The sequence below is a fragment of the Phascolarctos cinereus genome, unplaced genomic scaffold (assembly GCF_003287225.1).
Source record: "Phascolarctos cinereus isolate Bilbo 61053 unplaced genomic scaffold, phaCin_HiC Scaffold_2;HRSCAF=192, whole genome shotgun sequence".
NCBI lineage: Eukaryota > Metazoa > Chordata > Mammalia > Diprotodontia > Phascolarctidae > Phascolarctos > Phascolarctos cinereus.
In genome coordinates this window covers 267,508,007-267,525,628 of record NW_027555625.1, presented here as the reverse complement: position 1 = coordinate 267,525,628, position 17,622 = coordinate 267,508,007, and the positions used below count along the sequence as shown (strand labels likewise).

The 17,622-nt window shown below is 45.5% G+C and overlaps 1 protein-coding gene across 1 annotated transcript; it reads left to right on the top strand.

The window, feature by feature from the left end:
- Window positions 1-6,751: 6,751 nt before the first annotated feature.
- Window positions 6,752-17,103, top strand: DOLPP1 (dolichyldiphosphatase 1). Its single transcript, XM_020965597.2, is given in 9 exon segments — window positions 6,752-7,033; window positions 10,418-10,518; window positions 11,165-11,249; window positions 11,393-11,492; window positions 11,969-12,067; window positions 12,701-12,812; window positions 12,814-12,830; window positions 13,720-13,809; window positions 15,285-17,103. Coding segments are annotated over 9 exon segments (717 nt in total). The 5' UTR covers window positions 6,752-6,957; the 3' UTR covers window positions 15,322-17,103.
- Window positions 17,104-17,622: the final 519 nt, after the last annotated feature.

The window sequence follows — 17,622 nt, the reverse complement described above, 5'->3', positions numbered from 1 at the left end:
TTGTGTAGATTGTTTTCCTGGTTCTTCTTACTTCACTTTGCATTCAGTTCATATAAGCCTTTCCTTGCTTCTCTGCATTCATATTCATTATTTCCTATGACACCGTAATATCCCATGACATTCATGTCCCACAACTAGTTTAGCCATTACACACACACACACACACACACACACACACACACACACACATGCACGCACACATGCACACACATATGCCTGCTGCACGTAAAGCCCTTGGCTTTGGATACAAACTGGAATGACACAATCCACTGAGCTGAAGGAGGTTCAGTCTGGTTGGTGAAACAGAATAATGAAAATAGAACTAAGTGCCATAGGATTTGTACCAATCCTATCCTGGAGAGGAAGTCAAAAGAAGAAAAGAAAACTTCCTGATCTCTGGAACGGTTGGGGAGGGTTTCATACAGGAGGGGGGGGACTATAATTGGAGACTTAAGGGATTATAGAGGACTTAGGCATATGTGTAGAGGACTGAGCAGGAATTTAAGGGATGGGCAGCTGTGTGAAGATCTGTAGGTACTAGAATGGTAATAACTAATATTTAAATGGTGCTTTAAAGTTTATTGTTTAGTTGTGTCTAACTCTTTGTGACTCCATTTGGAGTTTTCTTGGCAGAGATAACGAGTGGTTTGCCATGTCTTTCTCCATCCCATCTTACAGATGAGGAAACTGAGGCAAACAGGGTTAAGTGACTTGCCCAGGGTCACACAGTTAGTGTCTGAGGCCAGATTTGAACTCAGGAAGATGAATCTTCTTGACTCCAGGCCTGGCACTCTATCCACTGTGCCACCTAGCTGCCCAATTATAAGTGCTATCCCCCTTTAAGGAGAAGAAAACAAGTTTGGCTAAGTTAAATGACTTGCTAGTACAATCCCCGCTGAGGAAGCTGGAATGCTAATGATTTTTGTTGTCTATTCCAGCACTGATATTCTAGGATTCCTAGATTTTATTTTGTCATCACTAGCATTTTGATGATGGGAAGAGGCCCTATTTGCAGGCATTGTTGTGGAAGCAATAGATTTTAGTAATTTAAGGGATTCTTTGTGGAACTGAAGTTGTAGGGCAACTGGGAATCTAACAGGTTCCAAAGCAATGTTCCTATGGAGAGGTCAAGTCTTTCTCTACCCATCTGAGGTCCTCAGAGAAAACTTGGCTTCAGATTTCTTAAGGACTTGGGAGTGAATGAGACTCTGATGGCTAAGACCTAGGGCATAAGACTTAACTGTTCCAGGGGCAGCTAGGTGATTCAGTGGATAGAGCATTATTAGCCCTAGATTCAGGGGGACCTGAATTCAAATATGACCTCAGACACTTACTAGTTGTGTGACCCTGGGCATTGCCTCCAAAAAAACAAAGGAAAGAAAGAATTAACTTCCAGTTATGTTAATCTTGTTAGTATTTGGGGGAAAAGGGACTGTATAACACTTGTCCTATGTTTGTTTTTCCCCCTTTCAATTAAATCATAAGCTGTTAGAAGGCAGAGATCATATTTTTTCTTTCTTCCTAGAGTTCTTTCCCCTAAGTCAGGGGATACTAAAGTTGGAAACAAGTTGAGAATATAAAATGTTTAAAATGTGAGAGCTAGAAGAGACTTTAGGGACCACCTAATTCAGCCCCTTCATTTTAAAGATGGAGAAATAGTGGTCCCTACAGGAAAGTGACTTGTCTCAGATTACATAAAAAAAAGAAGCAGACCTGCGCTCTCAGGTCTCCCCAGTCTCAGACTGGTGTACTTCCCACTGCACCCCTCTGCTCTTACCTCATACCTCTCCTCCCTCCCCCCCACCCCCATGATCCCTTGCTGTTCCTTAAGTAAGACTCTCAGTCTTCCAACTCTGAGCATTCTCTATGGCTGGCCCCCACTCTGGAATGCTCTCCCTCCTCAACTTCACTTACTAATAAAATCCCACCTTCTTCTACAGGGAGCCTTTTCCCAGTCCCTCAGTTCTAGTACTTTCTTTCCATTGATTGAAGTTGTCTGCATGTCGGTTTTCCCATTAAACTGTAAGCTCCTTGAAATTGAAGACTGTCTAACTTTCTTGGTATAGCCAGTGCCTGAAATATAGTAGGTGCTTAATATATGTTTATGGACTGACTGTTTTTAATAAAACCTCAACTAAAATGCTTGAGGAATTTGGTAGGTGAAGATACTGGTTAACTGAATGTTCAGATCAGCAGTGGGTTAAGCATAAAATTTTTTATTTTAAGGGCTTATTTTAAAAAATTGAAAGGGTCTAGATCTGTGATTTTTCTTGGTATGGGGAACTTCCAGGTGAAGAAATTTCCTCTACCAATACTTTCTCTACAACTTAGTTTTCTGTAGCACTGAGAGGTGAAATGATTTGCTGAAAGTATGTCAGAAGTGGGACTTGAATTCAGGTTTTCATGGCTCTGAGGTCAACTCAGCTCCCAATGCCATGGTGCCTCTCTTGTATTTTTATGCCCCCCTGATTTTGAGTATATCCTTCCACCTTCTTCTATCCCTTGAGCCATCCCTTGCCACAAAGAATAAAAAGAAAAAAGTTAAGTAAAACAAGCTAACACATCAATTGATGGTACATGCAGGGTTGAATAGCCATAGTCCTTGGCAAAAAAGAGGAAGGATGTGTCTTTTTTCAACTCTTCTCTAGAGTTAATTTTCCTGATCATTAAAGTTATGTAGAGTTCATCTTCATTTTGTTCTTTCCATTTAAATTTCAACACTTCTTATTAAAGAAATACAAAACCAAAAACTTCTTTAAAACTTGAATTAATTTTTCTTTTCTTAATAAGTGTAGTGAACACAACATATCTGAAGATGGGGGAATTAGTAGAAAGCCTCCATTTCTTCCCTGGTGTGACATAAGACCCTCTCCCTTAGCCCTCAGAAGAACCCTCTATCCTGGATCCCTACCCTCTTTGCTGTCTCCTCCTGCACAGTGGGAACATTTAGACCTTGGGGTGTGCTCCTTTTTTATATATATTTTAATTTATATATTTTATTTTTACCAATTACATGTAAAAAACAATTGTTAACATTCATTTTTAAAAATTTTAAGTTCCAAATTGTCTCCCTCCCTCCCTCCCCTCACTCCTCCTTGAGAAGGCAGGCAACTTGGTATAGATTATATATATGAGCAGTCATGCAAAATATATTTCCATATTAGTCATGTTGTGAAAGAAAACACAGAACAAAAAACAAAAGCAAAAAACAAACAAGAAAAATAAAGAAAGTAAAATAGTATGCTTTGATCTGCATTCAGACTCCATCAGTTATTTCTCTGGAGGTAGTTAAAATTTTTCATCATTAAGTTCTTCAGAATTGTCTTGTATCATATTTCTGTGATAGAAATTATTATTTCTCTCTTATATTAATAACCAATTATTAATTGAGATTAAGATTTTTTCTTTTCTATTTCCTCATTCAAAGTCCAGTCTCTTAAGGAGATTTCTAACCTTGCCCCCAAATTTACCACCACCTGTCCCTGGGCCCCACACCCCAAGACCATTTTATCTGGATGGGGAATTCTTATCTCACCCAACTAGAAAACCTTACAAAAGACTCTAATCTAGGTGAATTCTGGCCCATTGTGTTCTACTCAGACAGGCTTGGGTTGGGGGTGGGGGGAGGTAGATTCCTTTTTCTAGATTGCCCAGTCAGGAGTAGTCTGGCTTGAGACAAGTCTTTGTCCATGAGTGACATAATCAGAGTCACATACTCAGCCCCTCATTCAAATAAGCCCACCTCTCATCATAATATTCATTTTCATTAATTATTAACCAATCAGAGCTGATTTCTTTCTGTGGGGAATACTCACTCTTCCAAGGGTATATAAGCATCCAGAGGCCTCCATGAGAGAGCCATAATTAATAAAATGATATAATATAATATATATAATATAATAAAATGACATAAGTCTCTCGAACTTTTCATTTGTCACAGCTGAAAACAGCTAAGTCATTCATGGTTGATCATCATACAATCTTGTTGTTACTGTGTACAGTGTTCTCCTGGTTCTGCTCATTTCACTTTGCATCAGTTCATATAAGTCTTTCCCAGTTTTTCTGAAAGTATCCTGCTCTTCATTTCTTGTGTGTGCATGTGTATTTGATATGTTTAATTTTGCAGATTTTTTTTTTTTTTTGAGCCAACTGGGGTAAAGTGACTTGCCCAAGGTCACTTGGTATATGGGACCAGATTTGAACTTAGGTCCTTCTGACTATAGGACCAGTGTGCTACCTACCGTGTCACCTAGCTGTCCCCCTGCTCATTTCTTATAGCACAATAGTATTCTATTACAGTCATGCACCACAACTTGTTCAGCCATTCCCTAACTGATGGGCATACTTTCAATTTCCAGTTCTTTGCCACCACAAAAAAGAGCTGTTATAAATATTTTTGTATATATAGGTCCTTTTCTTTTTCTTTTTTTAAAAAATTCTTTAAGATACAGACCTAATAGTAGTATTGCTGGGTTGAAGGGTATGCACAGTTTTATAGCCCTTTGAACATAGTTCCAAATTGCTCTCCGGAATGGGTGGATCAGTTCACAACTCTACCAATAATGCATTAGTATCCCAATTTTTCCACATCTCCAATATTTACCGTTTTTTTCCTGTCATATTAGCCAATCTGATATAGGTGTGAGGTTGTAACTCTGAGTTTTTAAATTTGAATTTCTCTAATCAAAAGTGATTAAGAGCATTTTTCAAATGACTATAGATAGCTTCTTCTGTAAACTGCCTATTCAGATCCTTTGACCATTTATCAATTGGGGAATGACTTGTATTTTTATCAGCTTGACTCAGATCTCTATATATCTGAGAAATGAGGCCTTTATCAGAGACACTTGTTATAACTTCCCTCCCTGTACCCCACCCCACTTTCTGTTTTCCTTCTAATTTTGGCTGCATTGGTTTTGTTTGTGCAAAACTTTTAAATTTAATGTAATCTGAATTTTCCATTTTCCATCCTGTGGTGCTATCTCTGGTCATAAATTTGATTTGGATATAAATTCTTCCCTTATCCATAGATCTGATAGGTAAAATATTCCATGCTTTTGGGGCATGATTCAAAGTTCAAACTCAGTCAGGGCTGTCTGAGGAGTGAGAAGAAAGGTGTCTGGGGGCAGGATGTGAAGGAATGTTTCCAACTGCTTTTGTGAAAAAGGGGGAAAAGGATGCTGACCTGGAAAGACTGTAAGTTGCCTTGAGGGCAGGACCAGAGTCTTTCACATCTTTGTACATCCACAGAAGAGGGACAAATGGAATGTTTTGAAATCATAGAAAATGAGGGTTATTATTAGTCAGTTTCCTATAGTATTTTAAGGTTTACAAAATGCATCCCTCCCACCTCAAACCCTGTAAGGTAGCTAGGACAAGTATTTTCATCTCTATTTTACAGATAATAATAGCTAGCATTATATAGTACTTTAAGGTTAGGAAAACGCTTTACAGATATGATCTGATTTTATCCTCACAACAGATTATCCTCATTTTACAGATGAGGAAAGTGAGGCAGACAATTGAAAGTGACTTACCCAGGGTCATAGTCATAGCTAATAAATATTTATTAAGTACATACTATGTGCCAGGTACTGTGCTACACACATACAAATACAGATAAAAGCAGAAAACTTTCTGCCTTCAAGGAGTTTATAATCTAATGGGAGAAAACACTACACACAAAAGGAAGCTGAAAAGTTGGAGTGACAGAGGAAGGTGGTGTGGGAATATATTCTGAATGATGGAGAAAGATGCAGAAATCCAAAGAAACACAAAAGTGGAATAGCTGGTGGGAAATGAGAAGACTGAGATGGGTCCCCTCCTTAAATCCCCCGGAGCAGATTCAATCTTGTGGGATAATGAGATTTTTCCAGATCACACAGCTATTTTCTAAAGCTGGATTTATAACTCAGGTCTTCCTGACTCCAGGTCCACTGTGCCAGCTAGCTGCCCTCCTAAAGGACCAATTCTCACAAATAGGTCTGTGAATATAGGTGTAGGAGTGTGGTCTGAAGGATAATGAAATTTTAACAATAATATAGTTGATGAAAAGTGCTATCCACCTTCAGAGAAAGAACTGATGAACTCTGAATACAGATCGAACCATACTTTGCTTTCTTCATTTTTCTTGCTTCGGTGTGCTTTCTTTTGCAACATAGCTAATATGGCAATGTTTTGCATGACTTCACAAATACCAAATTGCCTTCTCAAGGAGGGAAGAGTAGGGAGGGAGATAATTTGGAAATCAAAATGTAAAAAAAAAGAATCTTAAAATGTTATTACATGCAATTGTGAAATAGTTAATGACACAAATTAAAAATATATTTAAAGTAATATCTTTTATTTTCTTCTAATTATCTTTATTCTTCCAAAGAGACTAATAGTGGTTTCTGGTTCCTGGGGTATCAGGCCGGCTGACTTGTGAGCTGTGGGAGCCCCAGCCCCCTATCCCCTGTATCCTCCTCCTGAGCTCCGTCGAGGAGTTGGCGGTCCTAAGTGCCCAGAAGCAGCTCCAGGGCGAACTCCCAACTACTCTAAAGCACGAATACGGTTAGAACCAGGACCCCAATCTAAAGCTCCCACCAAAGTCCAACACGCCCCTCAAGCTAAAGACTGATTGGTTCATTCTGTCCGCCCCTTTAGCGCCAGTCTCTCCTTTTGATTGGTCACACTGCTCCAGTTTATGAGCTGTAACCCTACCCTACCCTGATTGGCCAGGTCCGTACCTGTGCTCGCAACGGATTGAACCCCAGTGGGGGAAGCTCAAAGGCTCCACGAGCCCCACTCTTTGATTCGTTGCTCTGGCTAGGCCGATGGCCTGCGTGCTGATGGGCTGCGCCACTACCTGTAGCGGCCGACGATTGGGTGCGAAGAGTCTTCCAAGCGGGATAGGTCAGGACCATCTCCCCTCTTTTTCCTGATTGGCTAATCGGCAAAGCCCGGTCTCCGGGTAAGATGGCAGCGGACGGACAGTGCTCGCTCCCCGCTTCATGGCGGCCGGTGACCCTCACCCACGTCGAATATCCCACAGGTAAAACTCAGGCCCAGGCCCTCAAAGGAGAGCTCCTCTGTGTCTCGCCCTTCCCCACCCGGCCTCTCCCTCCCCGGGTGAGCCAGGGGAGGGGGCAGCCGGGGGCTGGGGTGGCAGCTGTCAGATAGTGAGCCATTGAAGGCTCCCTTCGAGGAGCATAATGCGCAGGCGCAATGAGGTGGCGATGAGCTGTGCTAAATTGTGAGCCGCTGACTCGCTCACTCTGCGCCTGCGCGGCTAGCTACCTGGGCTCAGTGGCACGACCCGTGAAGTGGGCTTGTGGGGTGCGGAGCCTTTGGGTGCATGGAGTCTCAAGACTCCCCCTTTCCCCGTCATTGTCCCCTGAGGACTAGAGAAGCAGGCGTGCAGAAGGGGTGTTGCTCCCTCGGCTTGGGAGGGGACGGTGCGTGAGCACTTGGAGTTTCCTTGTCTTGGACTAACCGCCCACCCTTGCCCCCTGTAGACGCCGCCTGACAGCTTTGTTGCTTTCAGCAGCTGGGCAAGCCCCCACTAGAGCTGCCTCTGGTTACAGCCAGAAGACCCTTCCTTCTGTTGCCCTAGGGCCAACTCCATCCCTCCCACCCCCGCCCTTGACCCCTACCCTCTTGCTTCAGGGTGTGGGGTCCTGGGACCCTTTGGGTCCTGTAGTGTATCTCCAAAGGCTGCACTGAGCCCAGGCTGTCTGGGCAAGGAAGAGATGTGAAGGAATGAGTTTCTGCCTGTTTTTTGTGAACTGTTAAAAGGGGGGAAAGGATGCTGACCTGGAAAGCTTGGCCCTGCCCATTGTCTGCATACCCTTCCAAGTCTGACACAGAATTCAGAACTCACATTTTTACATTTTTTAAAAATTTACAAAGTACTTTTCGTCCTACTATTCTGGGAGGTTAGGTAATAATATAAAGATAATACAGGTTGTACCAAAAGTCTTGGTGTAGTTTTAAGCTTTAATAGCTGTGTGTTATTCCCATTTTACAGATGAGGAAACTGAGACTCAGATGAAGTGAGTTGCCCTACATCTCACAGCTATTTGGGAGCAGTACCTGGTACAGTATTGCTTTTGAAACAGCCAAAGGCTATGTTCATCCTGAGGATGAAATGATATCAATATGGGAAAGAGCCTTCTTAGGCTTAAGTTGGGGTGTACAGAGGTTCCAGGGCCTCATAGCCAAGCACCATCCTCATGCAGAAAGGGGACAGCTAATTGAGTTCCAACCTTTGTGATGCCCATGTAACACACAGTCTTCCTACTAATTCAAGGCCTAGTTCAGAGGGAAATATATGTCAGGCTAGTTTCATTCTCTTTCCCCTTGAGCAGAGTCATGACAGAAATTTCTGTCTCTGGCTCACTTAGCACCTCAAGGGCGAAGGTATGCAAGTTTTCCTAAGCTTTTTTACACAGCCATCAAGATAATTTTTTGGTCACCATTGACCACCAGCACCCCCAAACTCCCAAACTGACAAAACACTGACAGTGATTTCTTGCTGAAGTCGGTGAGAATATCCCTACCCTTCCTGCCTCCTGCTTGCTTTAAGAAGAATACATAATATTGATAGGCAGATTTTGCTCCTTTGAGTGTCCTTGTTTTGGGGCTCTGGAAAGGGAGGGGAATCAGCAAAGGGACATCCCCAGTTATATGCCATCATTGTGTGTTCACTGTTCTGCCCCAGTTATATCTCCCCTTTGCTGCTACCGCCCAAAACAGACAAACAAGCAACTCATTTAGACCCTTTGTAGGGAGTGGCAGTGGGCCAGGAGAGCCATTTGTGGTTCTTAGCGAGATGACTGAAGGCCTTCAAAGCCTTTGCATGTACGGCTCTGCTAGGTATCCCCAAGAATGCAGACTTGAGGGATGAAGCCTGCTGGTCTTCACCCAACACTGGTCTTAGAATCAGATAGCTGGGGTTTAGAGTCCCATCTCTGACAGTGGATGGTTGATCTAACCTTCCTGAACCTCAGGAAGTTTCTGCATCTGTAAAATGGGATGCTATTGTACTTCTCCAAATTCAGTTAACATTTTGGTGCCTGCAGTGTGCCAAACACTGTGGTTGGTACTAAACATAAAAGATGAGAATGAAACAATCCCTGCCTTCAAGGAGCTTTCATTCTGTACGATATTACATGCGCATAAGTGAGTTCAATGTAAGGTGGGGAATGATGGAACCGAGAGATCTAGGAAGCTTTAAGATAGGAAAAAAAGAAGATAGGAGATACATTTAAAAACTAATAAAAGTTTTTATTGCCATAGAATTTTATAATGTTAAAACTGTGCAGGACCTTAGAGACTATGCAGTTTAGCACTTTGTTTTACAAATGAGGAAACTGAGGCCCAGAGAAGGAATATGACCTGCCCAAGTCCCACATTTAATTATAGCATCAGACCAGAACTTGCCTCTTCACTTTTAGTCTGGTATTCTTGACCTCTTCTAGTCTAGTTCTTTGCTATGATTCCGCTGAAGGAGGTTTGGAATGAAGCCTGCCTGGCATCTGCTTCCCTCTCAGCCTGGGTTCTTTGAGTTATTCACTGGACCTCGAGGGTGTTGACCCCCTCTCTCTCCCAGTCTTCTCTACCTGGGGCTGGGGCTTGGCTTGGTATCCTTTGGATTCCTGTGCAGACTGGCTTATACCCAGTTAGGTTTCTTTGGGACCATTTCCCAGGTTAGAATTTTTTCAGCACGGATCTGGCCTTTGGCCTGGGCTGTTTTCTAGGAAATGTACCAGGTATTGGCTTTAGGGAAAGGTCTGGGTGAGATAAAACTGGAGGTGAATTACAGCTCCCCAACAGTATAACCTCTCTCTCTTTTCCCTTCCCCTCCAGTTTTGGCTGAGTCTAGGGAAAGAATCTAGAGCCTGGGTTAGTCCTGAGGCTTATTTCTGAAGGAAGGAGAGAATGCTCCAGAACCACAGGAGCCTGCAGCCTGGGAGGGCTGTGTTGGGCAGTGAGAGGTAGCCACACTGGAGGGGGTTGGGTGTGTGCCTCCAGTTGAGTTTCCACACCAAGAACATGGGCTGTGTTGAATCAGTTTGCCCATATCCCCATCTCTGGTCACTGCAGGAAAGACCTTGAGCCTCCTGTCCTCCTTTCTAGGCTTCCCTCCATGCTATCTCTGGGAAAGCGCTGAGGAGATGCAGCTTTGTCTGTAGCCTGCTTCCTCCCATTGCTAAGGCTGGCTAGCTGGAGCTTCTGCTTTGTGATTCCTGCTCCCTTCTTATGGTGTGGAGCTGGCTGTCACCAACAGAGTTCCTGCTGTCCTGGGTCAGACATGGAAGTTTCTTCTGGGCTTTCTGAGCCATTGGACTGGCTTTCTGTTGGGCAGCTGGGTTTCTCATTCAAAGAGATGAGTTTTGACCAGTTCTTCCATTTCCTTGCCTCTCACCTTCCCCAGGTGATCTCTCAGGCCACCTCCTCGCCTACCTGAGCCTCAGCCCCATCTTCGTTATTGTCGGCTTTGTGACACTCATCATATTCAAGCGAGAGCTTCACACTGTGAGTCTGCCCTGCCTCCTGCCACACCCACCCTGCAGTCCTTTCCACAGTGACCATGCGGCCATGCCCTGAACATTCCCTCTGCTCAGCGGTGGGTGGGAGCCGAGGGAGCCTGGCCACTACAAGGCTGGCAGGAGGCAGTGGGGCAGCATCTGCTGCTGGGAAGTGGCCTCCCTTCCATGTTGTGGGCAGTTGTTTGTGGTGCCTTGAGGCAAGCCAGAGTGGTCCCCAAAGAGAGGACTTCTGCTGCGGGTGATCATAGGATTTAGAGCTGGAAGGAACCTCAGAGATCATCTAGTGCAACTGTCTCAGTTTACAGAGGAGAAGTGGAAGTCAAGAGACATGATGTTCCTTGCCCAAGGACACATAGGTAGTAGGTAGTACAGACAGTATTTGAATCCAAGTCCTCTGGCCCTAAATCCAGTGCCTTTGTTGATTGCACCAGGATAGTGCCTCCACCCCCACCCCACCCTCAGCTCCCCTATATATATATATGCATCCATGCGCCAGTGTTTTTGAGTTCGCTGCTGGCCTCAGGTTAGTTCTGTCATCTAGGAATAGTGGCTGGGGTCAGCATCTGTGTGGGGAGGGAGGGCCTTGCTTATGACTTCCAAAGGCAGAGTTGACCCCACTCCTTCTTTTACAGATTTCTTTCCTGGGGGGTCTGGCACTCAACGAGGGGGTCAACTGGCTAATAAAGAACATTATCCGGGAGCCCCGGCCCTGTGGAGGTATGGAGGGACCTTTGGAGGGGTGCAGTGGGAGAGCCGAAGCTGGATGAAGACATCTCCTGGCTTGGGGGAGCTGGATATCCAGGGGGAGAGCAGCTCTGTACCCAGACACTGCCTGATGGACACTGTCTGCTTGTTCTTAGATACCCACTCCATGGTGAATACCAAATATGGGATGCCTTCCAGCCATTCCCAATTTATGTGGTTCTTCTCAGTCTACTCCTTCCTTTTTCTTTATTTAAGGTAAAGTACCTTCCTGGGGAGGGTGGGGGAGGGCTACTGGGGTTATAGGCATCTCAGACTTAGTAGGCATTTTTTTCCTGTGCTCTCATCTGCTCCAGGCCTTCCACTGGCCCTGGCTTTGTCTAAGGACTCGCACCTCCTCTACCCACCTCCTAGAATGGTCAATGACATTCCCCTACACCTGGGTCGCTTGGTTGGGATATCCACAGTTAAGAAGCCAGATAGAGAAGTAGATCCATGCAAAGTGATTTAGGTAGAACAGTAAGAGCTGGAGGAGAACCAGGCAAATGTGGTGTACTAGAAGCCCCGTTTTCAGAAGGGGCTGATGGTCATCGGGATCAAAAGCTGCAGAGAGGTCAGAGATGATGAGGCCTGAGCCGTGGAGACTGTTCACTTCAGCACTGAGAAGTGGAAGGACAGGGACCTGCTTTATCTGCCCCCTGACCAGCCCCCCCTTTTCTTTCCCCTTTCTTTAGAATGCATCAAACAAACAACGCCAGATTCCTGGACTTGTTGTGGAGACATGTGCTCTCTCTGGGCCTTGTGACAGTAGCCTTTCTCGTCTCATATAGTAGGTATGCAGCAGTATTTGCCCTTTCTTCTTGCCCATCCATCTTCCTGCCGCCCTCAGTTCACAACTTTCTCAGTGACCAGCAGACCATTCCTCCCCTCAGGGCCCCTCCAGTGTCCCCAAGGCCCTTTCCTTAACCCCAACTTGGCTCGTCCTCCTTTTTGGCCTGGAAGCATATCCTAGGCCTCCCTCCCATGAATATTGAGGAGAACTCAGCCATGGAGGCCACCAAATTAATGAGAGGGAAAGACAGAGTAATCCACTGAGCAGGAGGGTGTGGTGGGGCTGTTTCTTAGGATGCCATTTACCATTGAAGAGGGAGGCCTAACTACTGCTTGTAATGGTTCATCATTCCTGGTCCCTGCTTAGCTCACCACATTTTAGTTGGATCAGAGAAACTCCCTGTGTGCTGGACTTTGCCCTGCCCCTGCTGTTCTTGGAGTCCCCCTTGTGTTTGGAGATCAGGGATCGTGGGCTTGAGGTCAGGACCTGGCTGAGTCTTATCTCAGGTGCTAGGTACTTGACTGTCTTTGCCTCTGACCTCAGCTTTGACCTGGCACCCTGCACTGCCAGGAACTGTCTGTCTGATTTATGCATATCTCTCTCACTGGTTCCTCACCATCACTTTCTGCTGAAGAGTGTATTTGTTGTACCACACCTGGAGCCAGGTTCTCTATGGAGGGGTCGCAGGAAGCATCATGGCTGTCGCGTGGTTTGCCTTCACACAGGAGATCCTTACTCCACTGTTCCCCCAGGATAGCAGCCTGGTAATTCTCTCCCAGAGCCCTTTTCCCCATACTTCCCCTCTCCCAGGGAGTTCAGGGACCTTTTTCTCCCCACCCCATATTTTCATTCTTTGCTCCATTGGGAGCTCTGCTTCCAGGGATAGTTTGCACACTGAGGGGCCTGACCTATGGCAGAGTTAGGAAGAGAACCCACGCATCCTGATTCCTAGCCCAGGACTCCATTGTCAAGGCTCTCTTTCTACTCTGTGGACTGTGAGCAGGCCTTTCTTTGCAAAATCCCAAGTGGATTCCCACTGGCTACTGAGGAGACACTCAGGAAGAAGGTGTTTTAGGATTCTGAGGGAGCCTCAGGAGCCAGATGTGGAAGACCTACGTGTATTGGTTATCTCTTCCACCCCATCTTCAGGCTCAGGAGTTTGCTGCTTAGACTCTGGGCATTCCCCTGGGTTAGGATCTTTGAGCTCAAGGGCATCATCTTCTACCTGTGCAGGCACAGTTCATAATCCTCAGGTCTCAGAGCTGCACGTACAGGCTCTGTGCCTGGGGCTATATGGGGACATATTCAGTGAAACTTTGACCTCAGTCAGATGCAGCAGGCCAGCGCTGTCTCTTTTGATGCCTCCCATGTCCTTTGCAGCAAGAACTGGCTGCTGTTTGATCCAGTCTCTCCTCATGAAGACTTGGATCTCAACCCCCCACCCCCACCCCCCACCCCAAGGCAGTTGGGCTCTTTTCCCAGGACTTGATAGCTAGATATATATTTTTTCACCTTTTGAAAGTTGGAAGCAAGGGGGAAAGGGATGGAGGGAGTAGCATAGCCAGAGCCCTTTAACACCTTGGAATTTGGGGGGGGTTCCAGAATGGCTTTGTAGAAGATGAGCACCCTGAGTGTGCTGTTCTTTTTCCCTAGGCCCATATCTGAGTTCTTCTTAATTCGAGACACAAGCCTCATCCCCAATGTCCTGTGGTTTGAGTACACAGTCACAAGAGCAGAGGCCAGGTGAGTAAGATAGGAAGCCCACCCAGACTCCCATGACTAGCATTGAATCAAGAGCCTATCCATTTGGCCAAGGCTTCTCCTAGAACAGCTCTTACCTACCTAGGGTCTGGGACTTAGGGGCAGTTGACCTCATTTCTCCAACTGAGAGTCAAGTTGGAAGATCCTGGATTCTTATGTTTCATTTTTGACCAGACCTTTGAATTTTATTGTTATAGAGAGCACTCAGTGAGGAAACTCCCTCTTACCAATGCAGGTTGGCTCTTGCGTTGTGTTTGTGGTCTTAGAGAAGCATCTGGGTCAGTGAGAAATTTAGTGCCTTGCCCAGAGGTCACATAGCCTGTGTGTGTCAGAAACAGGATTTGAACCCAAGCCCTCTTGTCTCCTAGGTCAGCTCTCCACTTATATTTCCTTCTAATTTTAGACTATTTTAAATCTAATATTTAGAACTCAAAAGAACAGAAACCTACCTAGAACTCAAGGCCTAGAGATACACAGGTCATAGAATAGTAGATCTGAAAGGACCCAGTTTCTGAGTTCTCTGACAGAGAGGCCAGGAGGCTTGGGCTTTCAAACAAAGGGTGTCAGGAGCAGGGAGTATGCTCAAGAATGCAGGGGAGCACATGCTGCTGGAGGCAGGGGTGAGGGAGGATAGGGGAGGAGGTGGTCAGAGGAAGTTAATGTGGAGCAAGGGATTAGGAGGAATGGAAAGGGAGAAGACAACACTCTTTCCTATTTCTCTAGTACTTTAAAATTAACAGAGGATTTTTTTTTTTTACTGCAGCCCTATGAAGTAGATAGGGCAGCCAGCCTTATGGTTTTCCAGTTCTGGGGGTTAATAGCTCCCAAGCAAGGGAGTTACAAGAAGGGCTGAAAAGAAAGCCATGGTAGCGTGTGGGCTGGTGGGTGGCTTTGGAGATATGCATCATGAATACATCCTGGCTGAACTGTAGTAACAAGCTGAATAGGTAAAGGCCCACATCTGTTAGGAAAGGGGATTTGAGGGCTTTGGGGCAAGGCAATCCCATTAATGGCATAAAGGACACAGCTGGCCAGAGGCGGAAACAGTTCCTGCCTGCCTGGGGATTATGATATAGTGAAGATAGTATTAAATTGAGATTGAAGATGCCTTTTGGCTATGTGACCTTGAGCAAATAGTTTCCCTCCTCTCTGAGTTTGAATTTCCTCCTCTGTGAAGCAGGTATAGTAGTTCTTGGCTGACCTGCCTGCCTGCCTCATGGGGCTGTCGTGAAGAGCAAATGAGACAGTGGGCATAAACCGTTTCTTTCTAAACTGAGAAGTGCTGTACACACATAGGGGAGTGTTAATAAAAAATAATTGGATGGAGAGCAGCAAAAGACTATTTTGGAGGAAAGGGAAGTGAGTTGCTTGCCCTTTGTAGGGGAAGATCTCATTTTTTGTTTTTGTTTTTGTTTTTTAACCATTCTCCGGGCCTCCTGTTCAATGTCACCTTGCAGAAACAGACAGCGAAAGCTGGGTACAAAGCTACAGTGAGAGTGCTCGGGCGTGGCTGGGCCAGCCCCACAGATCTGACTAGTAGGATGCCGCCACGGAGACCTCGACAGACCCAAGTCACCACGTGGAGCCTTTTTCTTTCTTTCTTTCTTTCATCTTTTTTTTTTTTTAAATCAACAAGACGGACCAAAGGCGAGACTGGGGCCTTCAGCGGGAGTCCAGAGGCCTGGGCGTTGGTTTGGGCAGCTTGCTAGGCATCCCCACTGCCCATGGGATCAGGATACAAATGGACCTTGCCCATACCACCACTGCACACCGAGAGGCAGAATGTACCATAACATCCAAGGCCAGAGGAAGGGACTAAGGGTGGGATAATGGGGGAGAAAGAAGAAAACTTTCATCTGAGAGCTTGAGACAGGGTGGGTGGGGAAAAATCTAACAGCCAACTATTTGTGTGGAATTTAGGTGGTATGAAATATACATGCTATTTATTTTTTTTCTAAGGTTAATTTGATTTTTTTGAGTTGGGACCTGGGGCTGGGGTAAGGCCTTTTTGAAGAGGAACCCATTGAGTGGGGTTGGTTTCTCAGTGGTGCAGGGTGAGTCTAATTCCAGACCGTTTGGGCGATGTCAGTTCCGTCTACCTGTACTTTGTAAGGAAGAAAAAAACCTTGATGGACATTTTGCTTTGAACACCAGGAAGCAGCCTACCTCTCCTCTTATTGTGGTTGTGAAACATGGGGGCTTAGGGCAGAGCACTTGGGGAAATCAGCCCTTTTTTTGATTCCTGTCTCCTCTCTGCCAATAACAGCCTACTATGGTGGACGCTGTTTCTGAGTATTGTTCCTTGTAACACAGCTATTTCCATCTCTGGGAGAGTGATAGCTCAGAGAAACAGTGCTTCTTCATTGGTCTGGTGATGACATTCTTTACAACAGTAGTCTCATTCAAGGGCCTTCTCTGATCCCTGTCCATGCAATGGGTTGTACCTTCTATAATGAAAGAACTTTTTTTAAAAATGCTATTTACATTGTAGATGGGGAAACCTGAACTGTTTTACAGATTTCTTTTTGTCTTGCCATCAGGTAACAATTGCTTTTCAATTCCTTTCATCCCTCCCCACTTCCAGTATCCCAGCCACTTCAGAGCGCCCCCTATCGCCCACCCACCCACCCAAAATAAAAGGGAAAGAACCAGGAGTTCAGCTGGGTGTGTGCCTGACACCACCCTTCTTCCCCGCTGGGCTCAGAACACTTGTCTTTCCTTGAGGCTTGGCTCCAAAGGAGCTAGGTCTCAGCCCTTTCACAGGCGGGTACTACAGACTGGAAGGAAATGTGCTAGCTGGCAGTGTTATTAGTCAGACCAGGTCTCATGCTGGACAGAAGATCTTGGATATCTTGAGAAAGTCATCATAAGGGTTATTTTACTTGTACTTGGGTCTGTTCTTTTAAAGTTGCTTTCAAAAGGAATCATTGAGTGGAAGATGAGTCTAAGCCCAGGGAATATGTAGAGTTGAACTGGATGGTTTGGGACATGTTCAGATCATTGAATTAAAAAAAAAGATTGGTTTCCTGAGCTGCTGCTGCTGAAGCACGCCTTGGTGGTGCTTTTCTTTTCTTTCCTTTTGCAAAGACAGTATCCACAAGCCATTCCAGATGTCAGGAAAATGGGCTTATTTCCAGGGAAGTTAGATCAGCCCCCTCTTCCCTTCCCCTTCCCATTTTACTTTTTGGCCAGAGATAAGCCAGATGTCAGGTGGTTTGGATTAAGATAATAAATAAAATTGTTTACTATTGTTTTAAAATAAAATATGGAAAACAACCTGAGTGTGTGATCTCCAAGGTGGCTGGAGTAGTGGGGCTGTCTGTGGGCTGTACACCTTACAATGGTCCCCATTGAGGGTGAAGAGATTCAGGAGCCAGCCACCTAGTGAATCAGCTTGGGGAACTTCCTTCTTCCTGAGAGTGAGGTTCCCCTGGCTGCAGGAGCTCTTTGGTACTTAGGTAACTTCAGGCATGCCCTTTGCCCTCTCTGGGCCCTAGTGTTTCCATCTGTAGAACAAGGGGGTGGCAGCCCTGATCTACCTGATTTAATTCCAGTGACCTCTCGTCCATCCTCTCCTGGAGGAAGCCCTCTGCCTGGGCCCAGTGGGTGGCAGGAGAACGCTGGGGAGATATTTAGGACAGGAAGCTGACACCTGCCTCCCTCAGCAGGCTGAGTCATTGCATCTCGGTGTTGCTGCCTAGTCTTCTTCTCACTTGGAAGAGGCTTGGGAAGTTGTGTGGATGGGCAGAGCTGGATCTCTGGGGACAGCTGCCTGTCCAGCCCAGAGGTGCTATT